This window comes from Cygnus olor, chromosome 5 (genome assembly GCF_009769625.2).
Source record: "Cygnus olor isolate bCygOlo1 chromosome 5, bCygOlo1.pri.v2, whole genome shotgun sequence".
Classification (NCBI taxonomy): Eukaryota; Metazoa; Chordata; class Aves; order Anseriformes; family Anatidae; genus Cygnus; species Cygnus olor.
This window is the reverse complement of record NC_049173.1, coordinates 32,406,668-32,427,429: the sequence shown is the minus strand read 5'-3', so window position 1 is coordinate 32,427,429 and position 20,762 is coordinate 32,406,668. Positions and strand designations below refer to the sequence as shown.

Here is a 20,762-nt window from a genome sequence, read left to right as displayed (position 1 = left end):
GTCATCTTGCAGGTACGAGCAACCTACACACAGCACCAGTGGTCTGCTGGATGCCATTTACCTGCAAAGCCTACAGCACCCAGATGATGTGTGCACACAACTAACTGTCCAAATCATCGCTGTCAAGTCTTGGGGCTTATACAATACGCATGCCACCCTCTTTCCCAGCCTTTTGGGTTCTCTCCACTAAATGACAGAGCAAAGTCAACAGGTCACGAGGGAAGTTGACCAGTACATATCGCATGGCCCAGCAGGATCTGTTAGAAAGGCATTTGCAGGTATTCTCCATCTTTTTTTTTCCCCTCTCCTTTGGAAAGGCTGGCAATTGCCCAAAAAGAGCATCGAGTTAGCTAGATGACCCTCAGAAAGCAGCCAGCAGCTAAGCTGAAAGAAATCAAAACACAGACCAAGCAGAGGGCACCAAAAGGGTGTGGAAACAGCATCTAGTACAGTTGTGCCAGAAGACACTCTGCTCGTCTCTGAAACAGCAGCTTGGGGAAATCTACAATTCACAGGTTTAGACCCCATCTGATCCTTGAAATAAACACTTGAAAAACCTTGCTCTACAGGGCATGTGTCACCTCAAATGAACACCAAGTAAAACACAAACCAACAGTTGCCTGAGCCACAGACTGATACTCGACAGCCAGTTATCCAGGGAAACAGACTTCCTATAGGCCTCAGAGCCCCATGATTTTACCTGAACCTTTGCAACTCCACCCCGTGAAGCAATAGAAGCTGTCGCTGCTCTAGGAGCACCTCCTGAATCAGAAAGGCACTCTAAGAAGGTGCTCCCAGCAGTTACTGTGTTGTGGGGAGAGGGATGACAAATGCACTTCGTTAAGCATCATCCCATAGGGCCCACTCTGAGACTAAGCTGCCAGGGTTGAACAGTCTCTGCTGAAATCATCTCGCCAGTGGAGCCTTCGAAGCCTGCCAACACCAAAGACACCTGCACTACACCACACCAAGGCATACAAATCACTTAGTGAGGCCTCATTCAAATCATGTGGACAAAGATAATTCAGCTAAGAAACTGCTAGCAACTATTGATTCTTAATTATCCTACAACTGTGCCCTCTCCAATCACTAAGAGCAACAAACAGGTGAGCATCAACCGATATAACAGTAGGCAAAAAACAAAACGAAAAAGGCAATGTGCAATCTCCTGAGATCCAGATGGATCTCTGCACTTAATGCTCCTGCGAATAACAAAATCTGTACTGAAACCAGAGTACTGAACACGAATAAAATCTATTAACTAATTCATTCTAGACTAAGCCCTTGAGGTCCAAGTTACAGATCTGAATGCATCTGGTACTGACAAATGGGTTCAATAAAAGGGACGCTGCTATAATCATCAGTAAAGTGTCTAATTTGTGATTGTGATAGTGTAACCTACTGTCCCTGAGGAAGGTGCGAAGAAATGTTTTTTAAAGTAAGTCACATTGCATTTTATAGAAGTCTTTGATGCTGTATTCATAGCTTTTGCTATCCTAAGTCCTGAAAGAGACACAGACTATGTCTTCAGTAAGCTCAGTCTAACGTAGCCCAATACCCTGCCAAGATATACACTGAGGTTAGGAGCAATTCTGTTAAGTAGAATAAAGACAATCCACGGACAAATAGCAGCAGCTCTGTTACAGGGAAGTGCTAGCCACTAATGTCTAACAGTTTCTGACAGACATGAAAAGACAGAACAGAAATACACATTGCTTATATCTTCTTTGGAAATATTTCAGTAGATCATGCTTGACCCCCGAATCTTTTCCGGAGCTTACTGCACTCTCTTCCCTGCTGCAGCCCCCCACCTCCATTTTTTGCTACCCAGATATATAACAGGCTAACACTAGGCTCTGTGGAAGCAACTGCTCCACTATATCTGTCTAGACAATATGAAATTGTCACAAATGACATCTAAAGTACAATTAACAGCGAAACTGCAATTTCCACTCTCCTCCCCCGCTCACCAGGAAAAATCACACATTATCATCCTCCAGGTTGTCAGTCAACGCCACGATGATGAAGATTAACTCTGCTCACCCTGGGAGACGCTTCTGGCCCGGCTTGCTAAAATAGGAGGAGGGGGATTGTATTTTGTGTGTGTTTTTGTTTGTGATTGTTGTTTTAAAACTACTACACGAAGATATAAATGGCCCCTGATCAGCAGCACTGGTATCTCAGCAGATGCCTTTTCTGCCAGATGTCAGGAACTACGGGACTGCCGCTCTGTGCTCGCTCCATTAACTTGGGTCTGCAAACAGCCGCACTACTGAGGGGAAAAGGAAGCGAGGTCTGAGTTACAGCATGTCTTTGGATGAGAGAGCGAAGGAGAGCATGGATGTGCTGAACACTACGAGCAGAAAAGGAAAACTTATCAGGAATGAAGCAGCTGAGTGCCAGAAGCTGCAGCCTGAGGAGGAGAAAAGTCAGGATACAATCTCCTCACAGCACACCAACTATCAGACTGTACCACGCTCCCCGGGGGCGAGGATCACCACCAAAGCCTCTTGGGACAGAATGATTCATCTAGGCAGGCTTTGAGAAGACACTTAAACGCAGCAAATTTAACTTCTCAGTAACAATTTCTGGTGACATGTAATTCCTACACCAGATCTTAAGATGTGCTATCGCAGCAGGCGCCTTACCGCATAGTGCTACTATCCAAACTACACCGAGGGAAGGGCCCTTCTCCTGAAAGAGAAGCACTACCAAGCAGCACTGTGGATTAGTTTCCCTAAAACCAAAAGGTTGTGCAGTCAGCTTCCATCCTCCTAAGCTGCCGCACACCAACAACCAGAGTAAATGAATAAAATGAAACACTCCAAGGACGGCACGCACTCCTACCCTACACATAATCCCATCCTTCAGCTACAATGAGAGCCCAAGACAGAGCAATTCTTAATTATCCTTTGAAGGATAAGTACATTGACAATTCTAGCAGCTTATCAACTTCCTCCCCAGCTTTTACATCTTCCCTGGAAAGGCTTTTACAACATTCCCTGCTGCTCATTTGGAAGTGAAGTTACTGTACTACTTCATATCACATCCCTTTTTCAGTCCTCTGACTTACAGGTAGCAATCGGTTCTCCTGAGCACTTGTCCCTATGGACACGCTCCTAACGAATGTAAAACACAGCAACAGCTTAAAACTAGATTCCCTTCAGTCATCCTTCTCTTCTGACACCACAATGTTTAACATAACAACAAGAAGAAAGCTGAAATGTGAAGACAGCTGAATGTTCTCTGGCTCTCCAATAACACTGCTACCCTCTCTCAAATCCTAAACTCAATCATTAACTGCTAACAAGTCCAGTTAATTCTTGGAGACTGCTTACAGTCGTAGTAGAAGACTAGAAAGCTATGCTAAACAAAAACCTCTTCCAACACCATCCACTGGTTTTGTTTTCCCCCCCCCCTTCCTTCTCTCTGAAGAATAGGGACAAATTATTTCACCAGACAACTCTGCATTGTGTTGCCTAATTTCAAAGAGCAAATTGAAGTCACGTATGCAGAAACCATCAGGCACTTTGTTCCACAGCTCCATTTTCCCCAAAACTTTTTTAGTTCTTGTCAAACAGCAAAACACTATTGCTATCACCAGTTTCATATTCAAGCCTAAAATAAAAAAGCAATCAGCATGCAGTTCTAAAGATTGCCTGACAAGATGATTTCTATAATTAAGTCCTTAACAGAATCTACTCCGATACCTCTAAGCTCACATTTCTAGACTGTTCAAACTTTCTCATGGCTATGGTTAGTCATAGCGAGCCTGGCATCAAGACTGAATTAAGGCAGATCGCAAGCAGATGATTAGAAGTGAAGAGGTGTTCAAAGAAGGATATGCTTTTCTTAAGACAGTTGTAACCACCTACAAGGTGTAGACACCTAGATAAATACAAAAGACAGATAACCCCAGAAATTCAGTACTGAAGGAAACCTCAGTGCTCAGTCTTGCAGTTCGGAGTTGCTCCTCCAACCCCTTGTTCCCATCTCTGCCACGGAACTCCTCATTTTAGAGATGGTAGGCTGCCTCTCTCAGGGGTATCCAAGCCCCATCAGGCATTCTTTTGATCCTATGTTTTTTGTTTTTGTTTTGTTTCTTGGGGGCATTAAAGTTCTTCCAAATAGTTAACGACCTTTACTATAAAGTTTCCCTTCTTTTTCTAAGGAAAGGAATGTAGTGACAGCAAAGATGCAATCAGAGATATTTTCTAAACATGGCCTCTGTAGGACATTTTGGCCTGTTTGGGAGAGTTCGTGATAACTCTGAAGAGTAGCCAGGGACAGATAAGACATACTTCCCAGCTGAAGGTGTGGAGTTGTCAGAGAACCAGAATCTATTTTCCCGGAGGAGAAGCAGGCTGGATATAGAACAGAAGTTCTCATGAAAAAACATTTTCCCATTTCACTGATTGAGTGCAAGAATCCTGTAGAAAACAAACTTTAAGCATTTCTTTGTCAGAAAACAGCACATCAGGTCTTCAGCCAGGATAGAAAGGAGTTTGTATGGGAAAGAGTGCAGGGAAAAGGAGCAGTTAAGGGAAATGAAGAACTGTAGGTAAGAGTACTAAGAGTTAAAATAAAGGTTGGGATTTGAGTTCTAATCATGAAGCAGGGAGCAGACAGTTCCAAGAGAACACAGTTAACTCTTTAGCATTTACCCACTTCCATTTAACTACCCATGATAAATTCTACTATAACTGCATGTTTGTGCTCTGACTAGGAACTTCAACCTCCACCTGATGCCATAGGAGCTACACAGCACCTTCGAGTTCATCGCAGGAAGGTCAGCGGCTCTAAGAAAGATGACAAATTCCCTAAATGGACCCAAGGTCACATTCTTAATCTATTACTTCACTTGCTGACAAAGGCCATGCATCAGAACAGAAGATGAAGGATCATTATGCAGAGGTCCTCATCACACAGCACCCATGGAATAATTAATGTGTTATTTCAACTGGCAAGAGGAAGCACGTATCTGTGATAGACATTAAAAGGGTCAAGTGCAGCTATGACAGCATTGATTAGTTTGCCAATAACTCTGAAATTAAAAGAACAATGAAAGATTGTACACTCATTTCGCAGTGACAAGACTTGGGGTGGGGAGAGAAATTTATACCAACTCCAGCTTGATCTACTGCACAGGCTGTTTTGCTCTACAGTACAGGGTTTGTAACAGTGCTCAGAATGGGACAGGCACTTCAGCTAAGCTGCAGACAGACATCACATTCCTTTCACCTCGACTCTAACATGCGATTATATCGGAAATTCAGCTAGAGGAGACTGGGTCCTAGTCATCATGGTTATGGAAACAGGTGTGAAAGCCCAGCCAGAACATAGCCAACGTGCTGAACTCCCTGAGCCTGCAGACAGCTTTATTCTTCGGTGTGTTGTTCTACCTGCCCTCATATGCAGAGTGTATACTTCAAATTCTCCTTGTTCTGGGAGTTCCCAACACCACAGATTGTGCGGACAGCAGAAAGCTCTGCTTACCCACGCATGCAGATCTGCGTCAGCTTCTGGGATAATTACATAGGACTCCCGCTTCTCCATAGGGAATTGAAGAGGAGGTGTCTTTCCTGAGGGGGCAGAAGCCATACTGTTATCTCTGTAGGTTTCTAAGGCTATGAAAACAGAGGTCCCTCTGCACATCAATCACTTCCTTTTAGTTTAGGCTGAAATAATGAAAAGACGTGGGTCAACAGATGACCTGCAGGACAATTCAGCCACTTACCCCAGCCCTCCCACTTCATGAAGACGGGGGAAGGATTTAATACTAATGCATTCTGAGCAGAAAAATGAGTCAGTTTCCTGGCAGATAATTAACTCTGTTTATTCACAGACTTGAGTTCCAGCAGGTGCTTTCTCAAGAAGAGCAAGGGAGGGGGTCAGTTACATCATCACACAAACAGCCATTTGGCACAATCAGTTAAATATGTATGTGGAAAACATTTGAAATGCATGTTAGCTATTCAACAGACCAGAATGGCTCAACTGGAGAAATCAAGAATCATCACTATTTTGGTTACAGTTGTATTACAGAGTCAGATCACAGGTCCCCCCCCTTCTCTCTCTCTCCCCACTTGGCTCCAGGACTAGGCAGTAAGTGTGCGCTCCACTGCAAATTCTCCAGCCCAGATTCTGTAATAGGGAGCAAATAACTGGATGAGGGCACATTGTCCCCAGGCACACTGTGCTGTGTGCATTTATAAAAAGCGTGAAAAATAAGCGCACGCACGCAATATATGTAAGTGACTGCACATCTAATGATTGAGGGTTTATATTAGCATAAAAAAAGAGGCACATTATACCGCCAACATCTCCAGCTCCACCCCACACTCAAGAAAGCTACAAAAATCATTTAGTTGAGCAAGTGGAACTGAAATAGGAGGTCTGTGAGCCTGCCCACTGCTTGTTTCTTGGCAAAAGGAAAAAAAAAAACTTAGGAGATTGTTTTCACATTATTTACCTGAAGCCAGACAACAAGATGGAGGAATCGGGGCTAGATAATTTAGGCATGTCAAAGACCACTATTAATCATAAGCTGAGAGTCATCTCCAATACAGAATACCACATGTATGTGAACTCAATGTACATAGCTAATAGGTGAACACAAGCAACTGCTCCAGATCAGGTGAGCCTGCCTGGATACGCTGCCCATGATGCTGCTGTTGGAGCAGGAGGCTGCAGGGAAGCCACATGCAGACAGCACAGGACGCAGACAGCCTAACAAAGGAACAGCTTCCAAGAGAGGGGAAGCTATTTGTGCTTCTCCCTGCTTGTAGGAAAGCTGAGAAACACTGTCTGTTTTACAGTATCCTCAAATAGCTATCTGCTTTATCTGTTTGAAGTCAGCTGTCCTCCAGCTTCTAAGCAATCTGTCTTTACCCAACATCTTTGCTCTGTGGTCATCTCAGACAGACCAGCCCTCCCACCCTCCCCAAAAGAAACCTCTGACACCAAAACCAGACCCCCACCCCTCTAGATCTCATTACTCTGCAGGAGAAACAAAAAGGTAGGACAGTTTGGAAGCATTCTCCTCTTCCATCCTAAATAAGAAATTTCAACAAGTTCCCTTGCTGCCATGCAGGAGCAGGTGAACCAAGAGCCAAGTATCTTACCTGAACAATTCCACAAACAGAGACCTGTTGGGAAACAGATCTCCATTTCCATGAAACCGTAGAAAAACAAAGTTTACCTATTTATTTTATAGGTAAATGCCTCATTGCTAGGCCTGGGCTACCAAGAAAGAGATAAGAGAAGGGAAGTGGTTTGGCTGGGGAAACACCATGAAGGTATTTGAGAACGCAGAGAGAGTTGCTGCTATACCTGCACAGTTTACAAGCCAAACTGTTGCAAGAGTAACAAGAGGGAAGAAATCTCTGCATGTGTGCTACAGCCATTGCTGTATATTTAAATTAAGGCCAACGAAAAGAAAAGAAGGCTTAAGCCTTTCTCCAAGTTTGGCAAAGACCGCACATGCTCAGCTTTCCGAAGTACAGTGGGAAGCTCAGCAGCAGAGTGACCTCTATTAGTCACTACAAGAGGCAAAACACAAGCATCATTTTTTCCCCGCACAAACTTTCAGTAAGGAAGTAGATGCAAAAAAGCAACCTTACGTTATTCTTAAGCCAGGAAACCAGTCGTCAAAGGCAAAGGGAGGAACATTTGTGCAAGAGAGGGCACTTCTTTCACTTGCTCTTCTACATAAGAACTAGCAGCATATTCAAGAGCCCAAACTTCTAACACTTCAGCAAAACAAAGTCTTTCCTGACCACACAGAGACAGCACACTTGGTCTGGAAAAAAACAAAGCTGGAGACTGGCAGCAAAAGCCTCAGGGCTCACATAGACACCAACTGACCGTTTAGATATCACTGCAACCTCTCCTACAGTTCATGCTGTTGTCACATTTCCGTGATGAAAGCCATTGCTATTTTTAGTAAAGGCCAAATAAACAATGCTAGCTCGGTTTGTCCACAACCTGCACATCTCACCCTCAGCGTTGCAAATCATCATGTTAAAACACTCATGTCACCTTCAGATTAGCACTTCACTTTATGCTCAGCACTGACAATTTTTTATTAATTCCTTTATGTCCAGGCTAACGTTGCCAGAAATCAGACCCCTACCCCACAGTTTTGGCCTTCTCCCCTACCACAAACCTGATTCACTTTTCTCTGCATGCCAACCCCTTCATAATTTCTATTTATCCCACTGTTCCTCACTCGCTACTGAGATATTACTCATCTCTATCACAATCACTTGTGATGAGCATCTCCAGAATTTCTTAACAAGCTTGAAAAGATAACAGCATAAACTTTTCAAAAGTACCATTTCGGCCTATGAAGCCTACAAGGTTTGCAAGAAAATCCTTCTTTACACAGCACCTACAAAAAGACACTAACATACGATAGGCCTAAGACCTATATCATCTTTTTTCCTTGTATACCTTATCTGTCCTTCTAATGCATTAGCTAGCCAAAATTAATCTGTGTTTAATACAGAGTGTTACAAGCTTTTTGTTGCTGTGAGGTCTATACACCATCAGTTTAAATTGAACACTGAGCTCAAAATACAAGTGTCAGGACTAGCAAGGTTTCCAGAAGAAAGGGGCCTGAGTGCAAGGGCCACAGAGAAATGACAAACCCACTCAATATGCACTGTTGGACAGGTTGGTTTGGATTTGGCATAGGAAACATTCACACTGATGTCTGCTCTGAGCAGTCAGCATTGCACTGCTGCATCTCTTTACAGCTCGGCGATGCGCCGTCCTCCTACTTGACTCCCCCTTTCTTAAGTGGACTCAATACGTCACTGCTGCAATAAATATCAAATATTTGAATAAACAAGCCACAGTTGCTGTAAGCAATTAGGAAAAAATAGTAACAACATTGTTTTTGTTAATTATGGAACAAAACAAGGCTGGATACACTAGGTACGTGTTCTGTCTCTGCAACAAGATGCATTTTGTAGCTTTAGGCAAGGCTGCAGTTCCCCCATGCTTCAGCTTCCTCCCCTCCAAAAAAAGCAAAGGGAGCAGCACTACGCTTTTCTCTTCTATTTTAGGCCACCTCTAGCCATTTTGATGATACATTTCAGTCATGGGAATGTCTCCTAGGAGGCAACTCTGCACCCACGGCAGAGGGCAGGGAAATGTTCTGGTTGCTTTGCTTTTAAGGCTAGGATATGAGCGACCTGCACCTTTACATTCGGTGCTTTACGTGGTGAAAAAGCTACCAGAAGGCAACATATGCAGAGATCTGAACCTCCTGCTCAATTACACCAGAAACTAGAGCAGCAAATCACAGGCTCAGGCTCTAGCAGGAGCTCCACACCGAGCTTTAGAAGTGACTACAACACTTACCGTCGCCGGGCAGGAACGTGGCTGTCCCTACCCTGCCAGTCCAGCTTAATCCTAGACTGATCCCAGCCTGACCACAAGTCAACACCACAGCTACAATTTCAAATCGGAAGAGGCATCCCCTCGTGTTCATGAGTAGACCATGCTTATTTGCATCAGGAAAAAGAAAAAAAACACACACAACCATTCACTAACTTCTTATGGAGAAGTCTAAAAGTTTGGGTAATAGTTAAAGGCATACTTGAACAAAATAAACACAGCCCCATAAAAACTCCACTCAAACTCCAGTCAACACCTGCCAAGCATTCCTTCAGAAAATAAGCCACATATTATGCAGGTCTTCAAAGGAAGAGCATCCATTTAAATGCAGACAAAATCCTCCAAGAAGGCAGACTGTAAAGAAAGGTCTGCTCCGGGCTTGGTAGACAATTAGCATGAATTTGTGACAAATTCTGTGAAGTTGGCTAGGTCTCTTACATCTTCAGTTTACAGGTATTGTCTTGTCAGAAAAATATCTTTCACCTTGAGATCGAAATCCACCCCTTTCAAAACCTTACAAAAGCCAAGAGGCTAAGCTGCTGCCTTGCTTTCATTCAGGACTAGAGCCATTTCCCCTCAGGATCCCCATTCATACCTTTCCCCAAACACTGAAGAACTCGCTAACCTATGGTGACAAAGTAGATAAGCTGCAATTTAGGACTGGAGGTGGGGAGGCACGGGACCTCGGGCTATCTGTTTTTTTCTTGTTTACGAGAAAAACTTCTCAGTTCTGCAAGGAGATGGGGAAAGCAAGGAGCAAAAGCAACATTACCACCTTGTGGCAGCAAGGCAATATGGAAATGAAATGAGCTCAGAGGGAAATGGACTGGGTGTTTCTTTTCATACCTGGTGTGCGTATGGAGAGCTATGTGCTGCCAGAAAGGCCGTCAGGACTGAAGAAAGCCATGGTATGAGCTGGCGTCCCACGCAGCCTCCAGGCCCTCATGCACCTGGCAGGAGCACAGCACAGAGGCCTGAGGCTGCCTAGCACGTGAAGCCACAGGGAGAGCACTCGCACCTTTCTAAGGGCAACACCACAGCCAAACTCTCGCGCCAGGTACAGTGTTGGTGACTGGACTGCTTTCATAATCCTACATATAACCTCCCCATCTCGGCCGAGCACACCACCATCTCAGCTCAGGGGAGAAGACTGGGTTCATATCATGTACCAGGAGTGCAGACAGAAGGGACCTCAGCCCTCAAGCACAAGCTGGCGAAACAAAAGACAAACTTCACCCTGGACACTATTACACAAAGCTCCAGAAAAGCTCATCTGCATTTGTCTTTGTGCACACTGCATCGAAGACCCAAAACACATCAAAAAAAGCCCTGCCTTCAGTCAGCCATGCAACTTAGGCAGGTCAATTATTGTCAGAGCTGTGGTCTCTGCACTTCCGTGCACTCCCAAAAGACAGGAGTTCATACAGACATCAACTCCCCACCTCACATGCACTCCTACCTGTGCATGTAGCAAAACCATCACCTGGGATGGTTCAAAAGACTTCTCAGATTTTCAGACAGCTTCAATAGCCTATCTTGTTGCCAAACTAAATCAGCGAGCAAGGCAATGTATTCTCAAAACAGGCACACGAGTTGCTCATACCTCAGCCTACAGAATGTGACCTCTGGAACCAGCACAATGGAGCAGTTAGAGAACCCTGGCATAATTGTCAGACAAAGCTTCTTAATGCAAGAATAAGGACGACAAAACACCTTTCCTCATGAAACACAGGCTTCTTTCAAACCTGCCTGCCAAGAGGACAGGCCTCACCTTAATTCACAGTAATCCATTTAAATCTCTAGTCAAAATAAACAGGTAAACAACATCGAGATTTCCCCCTTACCACAATATGAGCAGCTACAGCTTGAATGCATAGAGGACAAGTTTCACCTTGTACATTTCTTTTCCCTCTGTTTCATAGGATGAGGTTTGAGTTACATGAACAGGGACACAGGTGGCACTACTTGCTCCTTGCATCCCTGCTTGAAAGATTATGGCCTGGTATGTCACGACAGAATGCAAAAAAAAAAAAGATTTAAAACCAGCGGATTTTGTGTGTGTGTGTCTGTGTGTGTGTAACAACTCACTAATTACATGGAGATCACTGGTATCATAATGAAATGGCCAGAGACGTGCCATTTGAAGATGTGGATCAGATTTATCAGACAGCACAGCACTATACCTCTTTCATTAGCTGAGGAGCTGAAATAGATGTCAGGAAAGACCGCCGCTAGGCTTTTATATTTTATACATCATTTTCTTAAGAAGGTGACACCAGCTACTCACAAGCAAGCAGCTGACTAGGATTCTCTCTCATCCCCTGTTCAACTTTTCATTACAAACCTGAATTGGCAAATGTAGCAACAATGGCTTAAAGTACTTACAGGATCTTTTCCCTCACTGAGATTACAGTATTAACACAATGCTTTCTCCACACATTTTTTTAATTAAAAAGTTATAGAAAAATTAAACTAGCTAACATCTGTTGCTTGATTATCTTTGCTTCATCCAGATCTTGCCAATTTCATGCAGCACATTTCACATGCCAACTTCAGGGATTTCTAGGGCTCTTTTCACTTTGATGTTAGAAGTGAGGCAAAAATCAATCCACAGGGGAAAAAACCCTACATTTTAATTAATGAGATCAGCCTGGAGAACCTCAGAAAAGCTGAAGCTCAATCTCAGCAACTTCTGCTTAAGGTAGACCATGACCTTCCCCAACTTCATACATCCCTGACACAGCTTCAAGCTCCTCACTGCCTGTGCTGCTTTCATGCCAAGCTGAGTATGACAAGACTGCTGCACCACCAAGGCTCTCAGTGACACATTCCGACTATTAGAGATGCCAGAACTGTTAGTCAGGAATAGCTTCATTACATGCTTATTAGTGCCTCCATGATTAGCCCAAGATAATTAATCCAGCACCATCAGAAAGAGCAGAATTCTCTCTACCCAGATGGTGTAACTGCATCAACAGAATTCAAAGAGGAACAACCTTCATTAAACTACCTATTAACTTAATTGACCCTCTACGGCAATGTCTTCTCAGCAAGACACTTCTCAGCCAGGCAAGCCAGGTCAAGAAATGGATCCTGCCCATGGACTGGCAATGGGAATACACGCACAGTTTCCAGATGCAATTTCTATCTTAAATATTTCAGCTAGCCTTTGAATAAAGAGCTCAATTGCCCAACGAGGACATCTAATGGAGAAACAAAGAAAAACAGAAGATAAGATGCAGGTTTGGAGCAAACAGATGTACCCCAGTGCGAAGACCTACCTAACCTGAGGTCCACAGGTACAAAATACATTGATTGAAAGTAGGTATCAGTCATCACTTGCTTCCTCAGGCTTGAAGACTCTCCTCCCCTCCTCTCTTTCCCCATCACTTTCAGTGTTACAAAGCTTACACCTCAGGAACCTTAGTCACCATCTTTGCACATTTCTAGAGCTGCAAAAGTTAATAAACATTTTGGACACTGCTATGCAGGAGTGGTTCCAGAATTGCCCATTATGGGAGCACAATCTAGGTCTGGGAGACTAGGCAGCTGGACCTGAGCGTGCTTATTCTAGGGGGGAAAAATAGGTAGGTAAGTGGCCTCTTGCTGACTTGTACTGCTCTGTGAGGGAAAATATAATATAGTCTGAGAAAGGGAAAAAAAAGTGACACCTGCAGGATATAGGTATCCCACTAGCAGGGTTTCTTTTAAGGGGAAAGATTTCACAAAGCTCCCCACAGGTCCACCCAGCATGTTTAACAGGAAAGCAAATGAAGCTTTGCTTCAAGGAAATTGCTGCAAGCATTTTACTACCAGATTGCTCCCTGCTTCCTTACCTCTCTACTCTACAGCCACCTTAACTTCAGTTAGAAGCAGAAGCCCATGCCATGCCCATTCTCAAGGGAAGTCTGACAACAGAAGCAGGTTTCGTACTATAGGAATTCCTCTGGAATTAGGCTCGCTTATTGAGCTACGTGCCCCAGATTCATTCATCCTTGCAAAAAACATCTGTTTGCACAGGCAACCAGGTAGGAAACTGACCCTGCACAGATGCTACAACCAAAGAGGAGACAGCAGCAACCAGCATCTGCAAAGTGACCCAGAGATTTAGTTACAGGATTCCAGCATTTAGGCCACAGCCAGTTCAGCTCCTGCATGGTGGGGTAGACCAAGTTGAATGCCTCAGAGCGTTTTTAAATGGTAACTCCTACAGAACTAACTGGAAGATCATATCTACAAATTCCACCATATCTCGCTGTCCAAATATGTACCAACTGCCTGATCATTACAATGGTTATTTGCCCCCTTTATTTCTGACACTGCAGTGACTGGGCCCAGAGAACAACCAATATAGTGGAGGTATTATGAGCACGTACAGCTATTTCAAAAGAAAGAAAGTAATGCGAGACTTAGGCAAGTGCCATTTTAAAGCTGTATTTGTCAGCTCCTTCTCACCTCTCTGTTCTTTCATAAGGGTCTAGAAGATATCTGATATAAATTAGTGTCAGGTAAGTCTAGGCCCAAGAAAGAAGTAGTTACCATGTAATCAGCTCGAGACTCTCATTAAGGCAGGCTATAAAAAAAAACTGGGGCAAGGATTTAGAAGCAAATGAATCATTTCATGACTATCGCCACTTATTTGCTATGCAACTACAGCAAAAGAAAGGCAGCCACTGTTCCGGTCTGAGTATAAGCAGCTTATCTGCAGGAAGAAGGAAAGAATTCCCTTTCCTCAGGCAATTCTGTGTACAAAGCCTCATCAGTCAGTTACATTTGCATCAAACCTGGAAACTTTGCTTTCCTAAAGCACAAAGCATCCATTTCCAAGAAACACCAGGACTGGACCTTTCTTCTGACAAACACGCAAATCACTTGACCAAGAGGATGTCAGACAAAGCAGTGAGAAAGCCCTATCCAAAGCATGCACGCAGCTGAATCATTGGTACAAGCCAGTGGAGAGACTTCCACAAAAAGCACAGGTCCTTCCTGGTGCAAGCCTGATTTGGCTTGCTCTAGTTGCCTGCAACATATCTGACATCTAAAAAGTCCTTCCAAAAAAAGAATCCCCTTGCTAAAAAGGAATACAGCAGACCCTAAAACGTTCAGCAATCAGCAGGCTCCCAAACAGCCCATCCATTTGGGAGAACAAGAGCCACTTTTAAAACCTACCTCTTTATCATGGGCAAGCAAAGCACGCGGGTTTGATCAAACACTCACAGCCAACATATATTCCCAACCCTCTGACACAGAGCTTTAGCTTTTTTCATCCAACATGGCAACACCAAGGAAATTATTGTTAACCCTTCCAACTTAGCAACTACAACCTCAACAAGACAGAGCACTCAAGAAAGCAGTTCTCAACTCCTGCTCAATTCCCCATGCCTAACCTGGGCAGATTTTCCATGTACACCATGCGGATGCTATGGGGTACAAAGGACAGCATAGCACATCCTGTGTTCCCACCCCCTCTACAAGATCTGAGAAACACCAGTAGCACAGTTCACTCCAGAGCTCTGCTACTAGAGCCCGTCCGCACTATCATCCTCCTTTCCCATTAAGAGGTCTGGTCTCTGCCCTTACAACCTTCGGAACACATCTGCAGAATGACAATGGCATCTACAAAAGACATCAATGCAATGTCTCTATTTTCAACCACACAAATAGCACACGAACACATGACAAAAGGTTTTTAACTCTGAAAATACTGAAAAAAATCAGACCAGATGGGAAAGGTTTAAGAAAAAAATGGAGGAGGAAGGCAGAGCATATATCTTACCTCCTGAGTGAATCCTCCTCTGAGCTTTCCTCAGGCATTTCCTGGTTTAAGGCCTCCTGTGATACATTCCCAGGTCTGCTTGAAGCCGACTGGCTGTAAACTCTTTCCCAGTGCCCCGTCTCCTGGTTAAAGACCACTCCCACGGTCCTCTCCTCCTGCGGGGTGGAAGAGCTGCCCAGCTGCAGCCTGCTAGAGGCAGGAGATCTGCCCTCGGTTCTCTCTGCAGGCTGCACCTGGCTGGTATTTGGAGGCACACCCTCAAACGTGCTTTGGACCTGCCCTGGCGTATAGCTAGGCGTGCTTCTTTCCCAGCGCAGCGTGTCATTGTTAAAGGTCAGCAGGTTATGACAAGCGCGACAGCGGTTCAGGTGACCCCGGGACAAATTGGAATTGTTTTCACTGCTGTGCGGAGTCTGCTGATGGGAGGGACCAGGCCGATCAGGCTCAATGTTGTTGTTGAGCATTTCTTGAGCCTGTTGTGACTGGCTGGGCTCCCCACCAATCCCCTGATCTAACTCCTGAAGCCGGTCATATTCCAAGAAGAATCGCCTCAAATCACACTGGAGCTCATTACGGATGCTGGCCGGGTTGCTCGGGCCAGCGGTACTACCGCTGTCCGCCTCGGCCCCGGGGGCTAGGAAGCCTCTCCCTTCTGTTGCGGAGGTATAGACCGACGCCTGGGAACCTCCCTCCTGCTGCCTCAGCACCGACAGCAAGCTCACGGAGGAGGCACTGGTCCTAGGGGGAGGCATGGCTTCCAGCTCCGACCGGGAGCTCATGTTCAGCACTGTCCTGGACCAGTCAGACCCACCTAAGCCCGAAGCCATCTCTCTCGCAGACTGTTGGTAGCGGGACTGGTGGCCTGCCAAAGGCCCGCTCAGGGACCGCCGTGTGGGGCCCAGGCTAAGGTTGCGCAGGGTGTTGCCAGCAGTGCTGCTCTGAACTGTGCTGAAAGCAGAGGGCCTGTTAAGTATCCCCTGCTCCTCCTGTGCTACAGAGGCCTGCTCTGGGGGTTGGTAAGGCTCTGTCTGCACAGAGGAGAAGGATGTGCCAGTGGCACCAGAAGACGTGGAGGGTGCATTTTCCTGGTGTGGGAAGAGAGAAGATGGAAGTCTTGCACTAGAGCATCGGCTGCAAAGGCACAACATCCCCAGGTGCTGGCAGCACTCTGCTGTGGGGTAGCTGACACGCTCCCGGAGCCTGTTATAGACAGATGCCCTTGTGTTCTCACTGGCTGGAGGTGGAGGTGGAGGTGGTGGAGGCGGTGGAGGGGATGGGGTAGCAGAGTCTTGAACACTGTTTTGCTCTCCCACCTGTATGCCGGAGGAGCGGGAGGACAACATATGCAGGAAGTTGTGGAGGAGAGGCGTGCGCCTCACAGGCTGAGAGGGAAGGATAGCGCGTTGGCGATAATGTGGCATCTCTGTACTGTCCACAGAGATTTCCACTTCCTCGTCACTCTGCAGAAGGAAACAATCAAAGTTCAGTCACCTCACAGCAAAATCCTACGCTTCCAAATAAAATGAAGAAAGCCACTACCATCCCAGACAGATGGAAGGATGTGATAAGCATTTTCCCTCTTCCTAGAGAGGGAAAAAAAGGGTCCGGCCTTGAGTTGCAGGAAGCCAACTCTTTACTTCAAAGGAGCTCATTTTTGGATCCAGACCACCTCTTCCTCCAGCCCAGTGAGCTTCTGTTCATACCAGCAGAAGCAGTAGCATCTGAGGGTCAGCAGCTGTGGGGAGCACCGCTAATAGGTCATGGAGCTTCAAATCCAGCAGGATGTCACAACACAACGGAAAGAGCAGGGGCATTGAGGCATCTGTCCCACCACTAATGAGACAGCAAGGGCAAAACGAGCACACTTAAGAGAGTTCTTTAATAGCCCTGCATATTACGTGAGAACATTTCTGTGCCCAATTAAGTTGGGACAGAATTCAGCTTGGAAAAACTGCAGGTTTTCAGAAAAGCATAAATCTGCTTAGGAAGAGACTAGGATTAATACATAAAGCACCTCGTAATTAGTCAGTCAGTGCATTACCCTTACCTGCTGGTTGGAAGGGTTAACAATTGCTGTGAGCAAGTAGTGTCCCAAGGGATCAAACCGTACTAACCTAAAACAAAAGCAGAGCCACAGTATCAATCATCAGTTCACATTCCACATTGACACAGGAAACTAGACACAGCACGAAAGAAAATCCCACATGAAATATCTGCAGTGTTACTACATTACCTACCATCTTGGCTACTGAAGGATGACAAAAAAGCTTACGCATTAAGAAGAAAACATACTTATTTAGCTGAAGACTGCAGCTATTTTTCAGTCCACAGCAACTCTATACAGAAGTTAAAAGCTGGCAGTAAGCACTGCCGTATCAGTTGAAACAGCCAGGAACTTTTAGGAAGATGTACATATATATTACAAACTGGAATTAGGTACAAAGGGAGAGATTAACTCCTCTTGAATGTTACTTCATCATCTTAAACTGTTCAAAGGATGGCATCAAGTTTCCAGCAGCAGTTTCCTCTGTAACCGCACTGAAATAGCAGTTCAGCACTCTCTTCCAGCAGCTTCTGGGTTCTCTCATCCTTATGGTTGACAAGTTTAACTACTAAGCTTACAAATGAAAATGGAGTAGATACTGAAGCCATTTGTAGGATACATGGCTGATTACAAATACAAACATCCAAACCGATACATTATTTCCAATTGCTTTTTTTCCCTATTCACAGGGCTCTTTTTTTTCCTACCAGATGGGTCAAGTAGTTGCTAACAGTGCTTCTCTCCTCTGCCTCAGCACAGACAGTGCAGCATCCCAGAGGAAAAACCCATATTCCCCAAACCTGACCATTTTTCCAGACAAGTGCCCTCTTCCTCTGGAAACAGGAACTCACCGGACCCGCTCCATTTCACTGGCTGTTTTCACCACTGCAAAAGGCTCCCGACGGCTCCAGTCCCAGAAATGTATCTCATTGGCAGTTGCAATCAGCAAGAGCTGAGCCGTAGGATGGAAAGCAAGCGATGCAATGGCGTTGTTGCTATCTGTGAACCAGCTCTCACTTCCACCCTGAGTGAGGAGTCAAGAATCACAAGCAGTTTATCATACAAGATCATTAGGTTTCCATGTACATCCCCCCTCTGAGACTCTGCCTACAGCATTGAAGTGACATACTTTCAACAACAGCTGTTCTCATATGAGACCATATCCAGAACACAGTACTACCTGCAACAACGACCAAAGATGTACTTTTACATGTGCGTCTCAAACAGCCTGTACAAATGCTGCCTAACAAAGCGACCAGGTAAGCATCCTTATTTTGTCTGTGGGCCAATCACCAGGCTAGGTAGAATTGGTAGCGCAGCAGCTTTTCTAATTAAGAGTTCAAATATGCCCAAGGGAATGAAAAATGGCAAGTCTTTCACATAAGCTAAACAGGCATCTTGCACAAAGTTCTCCAGCATTATCTGTACCACTCATATCAGGGCTAAGGAGCATGACCTACCTGACGGATTCTTCATTCAGTCTGGTCATCTCCTCTCTAGACAAAGGAGGACAGCTACAGTCTGCTCTATTCTATGCAAAACTTCCAAACATCTCTCTTATCAGGCAACATTTGGCAAACAAACTCGGACAAAAAAGGTCACCACCCACCAAATACAAAAGCATGTGCGTTTCAGGAAAGACTTACATGTAAATCCCAAATTCTAACCTCCCCATCTAGGCATCCTGAAGCAATGAGGCCTGGGATGGTGGGATGGAAGGTCACACACCAGGGAGTGCGGCGATGTCCAACCAAGGAATGAACACACTTGCCCGTTTTCACCTCCGTGATGTAGATGTTGTGGTTCACGTGTGTGGAAGCCATTAGGGTTCTAGGGATGCAGAAGGCAGGACAAGCATTAGCACGAGAAGAGTACAGCAAACCAGGCTGAGGTTAGCTTCAACTCAACAGGATCTTTTTGCACCTAACCCAGCACACATAGCCCCACACTCAAAGGATAAGAGGCTACTCTACCACCACCAATGGCCAGAAGGGTTCTTGTGGCCAGATTTCAGGGTCCATGCAAGCAAGAGCTCATCAGATCTGCAAGCACAAACTTGACCGTGAAAGTCAGTCATCATGCAGCTCAGAAGGAACTCTTCTGAGTGACAGTTTGGGGCAAATAAACATTCCCAGTTCTCCACACCAGCTCAACCAGTCAAGTGACACAGAGATCCCACCGCCATTCCTGTTTCCAATGTACGCAGCATTCTGCTCTGTTCTTTAGTTCTCACTATCCCACTGGGTGCACCCCATCACTTGGAATGGGGTACGAAAACACCCTTTACTCCCTCAAGTTTTTCATGAAATCCCACGGTGGCCACACAGACCTTTTTTCCTTAGAACTACGCATCGCTTGGGTACCTCAGAAATTAAACACCAGCTACGCCTGAAGCTGTGAGATTAGGAAGGTGTGCACGTTCCATCCATGCATGCCAGGAACCAGGAGTTTCACTTGGCTGTTCAGGACTGAACAACTTGACGGGCACAAGCCTCCTTCACTTTTTTAAGCGTAAGGAGACTGCTGAAACAGGGAATGAACTAGGAGTTAATTACCTGTCTGGACTAAACGCCAGCAAGAAGGTGGAGCGTGGACTGTCTGGCAACTCAACTTTCTGAAAAAGCCAACAAAGCAGGAAGTGTTGCAAGTGTCACATGATCGTACTTTAACTGTAAGCCACACGGACAGTAAGGGGAACCCGCTGCAGGAACATATCTATTATCACATCGCTGCAGGAACTGAACAGAGCCAGAGAGCATATCAAGTGTAACACATCAAATGTACAATCACGAGACAATTTATCTTCAAATCCCTGCCTCCCGTCCCCCTCTCCAACACCAACCTGTGCACCTTTGTTCTGTGACCTTACCTTGCCCTCCCATTTCATCCATCGAGTTTTATCCTCCACCAGCTCCTGCAGGAGCCGCTGAGCACCCAGCGCCTGGGTGCCCCGCTCCCTACCCCACAGGATGCGGACCGCATTCTTCTCCGGTACAAACTTCATGGCTCTCAGCAACCAACGTTACGCCAACCAGCGGGAGAAGACACCAGCAGGTTCCAGATGACAACCAGCACTGAGCTACAGACAGGCTATCCACATGTCAACTGTTTATCTTCATGGAAACCTAGAAAGAGAAGAGAATGATAAGAAAGGCAGCTTTTACCTGGATGAAGGAAGAACTTTAAATCCCAATACAACAGATTTAAGGGGAGCATCTACCCTCTCCCCCGCCTTTGCTGCCTTTTTACATTATCAGGGCCCAGTTTTGACAGTTCTGCAGCCAAAGATTACTTTAAAAGGGTTTTGAAAGCATCTAGCCATTTCCACGTACAGATATTGCAGACATACCACATCTAAAGAGAATTACAAATTGGACTTGAAACTTTCACCCTTCCCTCCATCTCTTGCTGTACATAATAAAGGAAAAAAAAAAATCTATGAAGTGACGCTCTTTACACCTTAAAGATTTAGCTCCTATCTGGGAAGGCTGACAGATAGCTAGAGGAATAGCATTAAAAATTGACAATAACAACAGA

General features: G+C 45.2%; 1 protein-coding gene across 3 annotated transcripts in view; it reads right to left on the bottom strand.

The window, feature by feature from the left end:
• The window catches only part of AMBRA1 (autophagy and beclin 1 regulator 1), a 130,576-nt gene that overhangs the window by 100,606 nt on the left and 9,208 nt on the right, over positions 1–20,762 (bottom strand). For 2 of the 3 annotated variants that reach the window (XM_040557763.1, XM_040557764.1), the window contains exons 2-7: positions 20,095–20,350; positions 19,781–19,839; positions 18,872–19,055; positions 18,077–18,249; positions 17,229–17,295; positions 15,182–16,641 (exon numbers count right to left, since the gene is read on the bottom strand). In XM_040557763.1, coding sequence (XP_040413697.1) covers positions 15,182–16,641; positions 17,229–17,295; positions 18,077–18,249; positions 18,872–19,055; positions 19,781–19,839; positions 20,095–20,229 — 2,078 coding nt within the window. In that variant the 5' untranslated portion in view covers positions 20,230–20,350. Of the gene's footprint in view, positions 1–15,181; positions 16,642–17,228; positions 17,296–18,076; positions 18,250–18,871; positions 19,056–19,780; positions 19,840–20,094; positions 20,351–20,762 lie in introns of those variants that run through there. The other variant, XM_040557765.1, reaches the window with a different exon arrangement.